The 5653-nt window shown below is 29.5% G+C and overlaps 2 protein-coding genes across 5 annotated transcripts; one reads left to right on the top strand and one right to left on the bottom strand.

Annotated features, from left to right (window-relative positions):
• Positions 1-48: 48 nt before the first annotated feature.
• LOC124427033 (DPH3 homolog) lies at positions 49-591 on the bottom strand. Its single transcript, XM_046969461.1, has one exon. The coding sequence runs from the start codon at positions 304-306 to the stop codon at positions 49-51; it is 258 nt and encodes an 85-aa protein (XP_046825417.1). The 5' UTR covers positions 307-591.
• A 363-nt stretch (positions 592-954) lies between these two features.
• Positions 955-4846, top strand: LOC124427031 (guanine nucleotide-binding protein G(i) subunit alpha). 4 transcript variants are annotated; one of them, XM_046969456.1, is made up of 4 exons: positions 955-1401; positions 2222-2406; positions 2552-2838; positions 2921-4846. In XM_046969456.1, exons 1-4 carry the CDS (start codon positions 1281-1283, stop codon positions 3396-3398), a joined length of 1071 nt encoding a protein of 356 aa, XP_046825412.1. In that variant the 5' UTR covers positions 955-1280; the 3' UTR covers positions 3399-4846. The 4 variants fall into 4 exon arrangements, with proteins under 4 accessions (XP_046825412.1, XP_046825415.1, XP_046825413.1 ...); XM_046969459.1 differs by lacking the exon at positions 955-1401 and adding an exon at positions 1959-1977; XM_046969457.1 differs by lacking the exon at positions 955-1401 and adding an exon at positions 1995-2135.
• Positions 4847-5653: the final 807 nt, after the last annotated feature.

Raw genomic sequence — 5653 nt, 5'->3', positions numbered from 1 at the left:
GATTAATTATCTTCTTTGATAAATAATATTAAAGAATAATAACTTATCTCAAACTTTCTCCGACAGAAGCTCCTTTTTTTGTTCTGTTTTATTAATGTTTTCTTGTTTCTCAAGAAATGCTTCCTTATTATAAATTACTTTAACAACAAGTGAACACGACGGACATGTAGCTTCTTCTTCACCAGCTATAAGATCTGCCTTTGATATTTGGAATTGATCACCGCATGGACAAGGGTAGTAATAAATTTCTTCGTCTTCGTCGTATTCAAAATCTTCGATTTCCACTTCGTCGTGATACACTGACATAATGTTAATTAATAGAACAACTATCTTTGAGATCTAAAGAATTTAAAGGTTAACTCGGAAACACGTGTTCCAACCTCTAAACATCGATGAGAAATGATAGGTTCGAGCCATTTTCAAGGACGATATAGTTATGACTAACAAATACCTAAAGAGACTCAATTATTTCTATAAACGATTTAAATTTATTCTTTATATGAAGTATACTTGATCTCTTTGTAAGCAAGATTATAATATGCATACAATGAATACACAGTACATAGGCATATAAAACTATTTTATATATCGTCAGTTTATTTTATTTGTGATAAAAACTTATCCTACAAGATTAATAAAAAGAAAACAAAAATAAATTCAAAATCCCTTTTTTTTTCACAGGTTAAAATATCACATCAAAAGTATTAAAACTATGACCAATGGTATTCCACGTTGCGTATATGATTATATATCACCGAATCGGAAGTACTAGAATACGAAAAATCTGATTGGCTGAAAGAATTCGAACGGATCTGAATAACCAATTGCAGTGCTCATATGATCGCACGACCAATTACAGTCGCGTTTACTAAGTTAGTGTATAATAAGTGATGAAATGAAATCATTCCGGATCTCGCGGGATCTGGCATCAAAGTTGTAAGGGCCGTAGAAAGTAGTGTCAATAAATGCGAAGAAAGGGCACCGGTCTTCTTACGTTTGCCATCATCGCGTTTTTTTAACGTTACGGGATAAGTGATTTAGTTAATCGAGAATTTCTTTGCGTATTAACTCGTGAAACATTTGTCAAAAGTTTTTTAATTGTTGCGTATATGCAGGCGGAACCGCGTGCGGGCGGTTCCCACGCGTCCGTGCAACAAGTGTCAGACGGTAGCGGTCGATTATAACGGACAAATATAACTAATCAAAAGACACGTGTTATAAACGCGATCAGTGCATGGTGTTTATTGTTTATCCTGTGCATATTTAAAATCCCGGTGAGGATGGGCTGTGCTGTAAGCACCACCGGAGACAAAGAAGCCGCTGAAAGGTCCAAGAAAATCGACAAGGATCTGAGGGCCGATGGCGAGCGAGCCGCCAGTGAGGTCAAGCTCCTCTTGCTTGGTATGTTTCTTCTTTTAATTTTTTCACAATATTTCATTGTTTTATCGATCAAATCATATCCAACGAATACAAATCGTTTTTGTTCCTATGAATTTAATGCGTGTCTTTATTCAACCAAGATAATCAGCCATTGATTCATTGAAAAGGAACATATATGATTTTTCATGTATACAATACAATTTTTTTTTTTTTTTTGACATGATTATTAATATTGTAAAAAAAAAAGAAAAAAGAGAAGAAAAAATATATATTGTACGTCACTTTTCATTTCAACCTTAAAATATCTTATTATAGATATAAAGCTCTCGATGTCTCACTGTAGCATATATGTCAAACCACTATTTACACTTTTCCTTGAAACGTGCCGCGTAATCATTCTTAAGAAATACATCATTTCTGAAATCCGATTCACAACTTTTTTCTCTACGGCAATTTAATTGTTCAAGATAAATAGAAGCATTTTTCGATTGCCGCGACGTTAGTGCGCATGTCATATATATTTCTTATACTTGTTGCATTCGTTAGGCATCTATTATTTCGTCACAGTTTAAAATATAAATACGTATATATATATGTGTGTGTGTGAGACAAAAAATATATTGTCTTTCTCGAAAAATTCTCAAACAAAATTCAAATAGAATATTCAAAGATTATAATAGATACATAAAAAAAGAAAAATAAAAATGTTATGCGTATGACTAAGCATCAAATCATAAATCTAATTTTTATCTCATGTCAATTGTTTTACAAATTATATTGAAATAACAATGTAAATAATTGTCATTGAGTAAAATCTTACTTTTGATTATTTATTTTTAAGGGGCTGGAGAATCTGGTAAATCTACAATAGTAAAACAGATGAAAATAATTCATGAGACTGGCTATAGTAAGGAAGAATGTGAACAATATAAGCCAGTAGTATATAGTAATGCAATACAAAGTTTAATGGCAATAATCAGAGCTATGGGCCAGCTAAGAATTGATTTTGCTGATTCTAGTAAGGCCGTAAGTATTATATTTTAAAAAGGATAATCTCAGTTATTCTTTTATTTTTTTTTTCTTTTTCTTTTTCTTTTTTTTTTTTTGCTTTGTTTGCTTTCTTTGTTACAAGTAACAACTAATCCTAAAAATAATAATAATCGTGCATTAGGATATAGCCCGACAATTCTTCACCCTAGCTTCAGCAGCAGAAGAAGGTGAACTTACAGGAGAGTTAGTATTGTTAATGAAGAGACTATGGCAAGATGCAGGTGTACAACTTTGTTTCACACGTAGTAGAGAATATCAACTGAATGATTCAGCTGCATATTATTTGAATGCTCTCGATCGTATAGCACAACCTAATTATATTCCTACTCAGCAAGATGTTCTTAGAACACGTGTGAAAACTACAGGAATTGTGGAAACTCATTTTTCATTTAAAGGATTACATTTCAAGTATGTTATTTTTTAATTATAGTTGTATTATAAATTAATCATTGGTATTTGATAGTTTGGTATGTCTTTTGTAATTTAACAGAATGTTTGATGTTGGTGGTCAACGGTCAGAAAGAAAAAAATGGATACACTGTTTCGAGGGTGTTACAGCCATTATTTTTTGTGTTGCTCTCAGTGGGTATGATCTGGTCCTAGCAGAGGATGAAGAAATGAATAGAATGATTGAATCGATGAAGCTATTTGATTCCATATGCAACAGCAAGTGGTTTGTCGAAACGTCGATTATATTATTCCTTAACAAAAAGGATCTTTTTGAAGAAAAAATTGCTAGAAGCCCGTTAACCATTTGTTTTCCGGATTATAAAGGTGCTAATACATACGAGGAATGTGCATCTTATATTCAAATGAAATTCGAAAACTTAAATAAAAGGAAAGATCAGAAACAAATTTACACACATTTCACATGTGCCACAGATACATCTAATATACAATTTGTATTTGACGCTGTGACCGACGTCATAATTAAGAATAATTTAAGCAATTGTGGATTATTAAGCTAAGTGTTGCAATACTCCATTATTTTATAAAATGTAAAAAAAATCTTTCCAAATATTGGAAACACAACGATCAATTTATAGACATGACAAAAAAGAGACTGTATTAAAAACTGTAAAGAAAGGGAGGGGAAAACAGTTTATTATCATGCAAACACATGTACTAATCTCATAAGACTTTTACTTTGACATCTCATTAACATTTAGTATATCCTATATTCTTTTTTATTAGGTATTTCCTTACTGGATCCCGTACTTTTTGACACAGCATCCTCTTTTTCTATATTATTATATGCTGACAATGAACCGCTTTTCATTTTTTCTGGATTTAATTCTGAGTAATGCGCGCAACAATATACGGTGTGTGTATATATTTAGATATATAGATATATACACATACATACATACATACATACATAAATACATATATATATTATACTTGAAATTGTAAATTTATAATCAATCTGGATTTATAAGAATCGATCTTTTTTTCACATCTATAAAAAGATAATGCGTGCAGACGGAAGATCTCTTAATTTTTTATTCATTGTATTTAGTATCGATCAGGATTTAGTTAGATATTAATTTAAGACTTTTTGCAAGTCAATAACGAATTTTGGATTGATTTATTTAAACATAATCATGTAAGTTTAAATAATATCAATGCATCGTATCAATATATTATCGTGCTAGAAACGAATGTTGTGCGAAATTAATTTAAAGTTATGGAACGCGATAACACAATCGTTATGTGATTTAATGCGCGTCAGTTTTTCCCCTTAAAAATTTGGATATCTTCGATAAACTATCTTGTAAATCGAAAGAAAGTACAAGAAACTTGTATTATTAACGTGTAACGTAACAAGAAATTTAATTAAATGAAAAATGATGTATATATTAAAATATATTTACATATTATTCATCATAAATTGTTGCTACGATCGGGATAGTCTTTTCTTACTCTTGACGTATCCATGATGCATTGTTCGAATATTGCCATTCGTTGAGTCATTCTTGTACTTTCCGTTTCTGATGTCATCAACAATCTAAAATGATTGAAATGTGGCTCGTGAGGAATCGTTATGGGATATATTCGTTTTTGTACATAATTTATTTGCTAAAAGGGATTAATGTGTTATAACTAAAAGCATACTCTTCCGGATTTGTGTTCACAGCCATTTACATTGCTTTACACATGATCTTAGTTTTTGTGACAGGCACAGCGCTTTGTGTTTACAATATATTTATATATATAAATTCGTCAGACACACACACACACATAAATTTAGCGGAAAACATTTTTTTATATATCATTCTACAATGTATAAAGTAAAGAGACCAATTTTATAATATCTCCGTTTAACAAGAGCACAAATAAATATTACATCAATTGGCATAAAAATTGAAGGACCGGTTATGTGCTACTTAGATAAATAAAATTTTTTTTTCTTTTTTTTTTTTTTTCTTTTTTTTTCTTTTTTCTTTTTTTTTCTTTTTTCCCTTTATGAAACGATATTAAAATTTATTACTGTTAACATTCATTAAGTGTAGTACTGCAAATTCGTTGCAGGATTAAAATATTTTATAATTAAAACTCTAAGCTATAACTATAATAATAAAAATTCGATATCGATATATTTCGATGTTTTAGGAATGTTTCAATTATCTTTTTTAAAAATGTAATTATTATTTCAGAGATAAAAAAAAAAAGAAAATTATATAAACACGCACACCATATACCCATCGAATAATTTTTCAGGGAATTTCATGATGAGGTCTTTTTTTTTTTTTTTTTTTTTTTAATGTTATTAAAATTATATCAAATTGTCCTTTTTTTTTCTTTTTCTTTCAAGAATATTTTAGATTAATATTCGATCATGTGATTTATTTTGGAAGGTGTTCCCAGTTTCATTGAGCATTGTCTTAAAAAAAAAAAAAAAAAAAAAAAAACATTGGAAAAATGTAAGTTATGATGGAAAAAATGATTAGAAAATATAAAAATACTTTTAAATGACTTTTTAATGATTTTTCTAAAAATATTATTTTACTTTCAGAAAGACAAAATAGTTCATAAATATGGGAACGAAATTTTTTTTGCCTATAAATTTCTTCGCATTGCTACTTATTGGTAAGCAAGAAATCTTAATTTTGTACTACTTTGACAATAGCTATTTTTATAACATCGAATAACATATATATGCATTCGGCGGTATACAAAGCTGAATAATGAGAATTACATTTAATTTTAAGTTACAACGCAT

The sequence above is a fragment of the Vespa crabro genome, chromosome 9 (assembly GCF_910589235.1).
Source record: "Vespa crabro chromosome 9, iyVesCrab1.2, whole genome shotgun sequence".
In the NCBI taxonomy this organism is placed as follows: domain Eukaryota; kingdom Metazoa; phylum Arthropoda; class Insecta; order Hymenoptera; family Vespidae; genus Vespa; species Vespa crabro.
The sequence above is the reverse complement of the archived record's forward strand: the minus strand, read 5'-3'. Positions and strand labels throughout refer to the sequence as shown.

Bases quoted from the DNA above. Each gene is read 5' to 3' on its own strand.
- LOC124427033 (XM_046969461.1), bottom strand. From the start codon at position 306: ATGTCAGTGTATCACGACGAAGTGGAAATCGAAGATTTTGAATACGAC.
- LOC124427031 (XM_046969456.1), top strand. From the start codon at position 1,281: ATGGGCTGTGCTGTAAGCACCACCGGAGACAAAGAAGCCGCTGAAAGG. The intron at 1,402-2,221 runs GTATGTTTCTTC...TTTATTTTTAAG, and splicing joins GGTCAAGCTCCTCTTGCTTG to GGGCTGGAGAATCTGGTAAA. The intron at 2,407-2,551 runs GTAAGTATTATA...ATCGTGCATTAG, and splicing joins TTGCTGATTCTAGTAAGGCC to GATATAGCCCGACAATTCTT.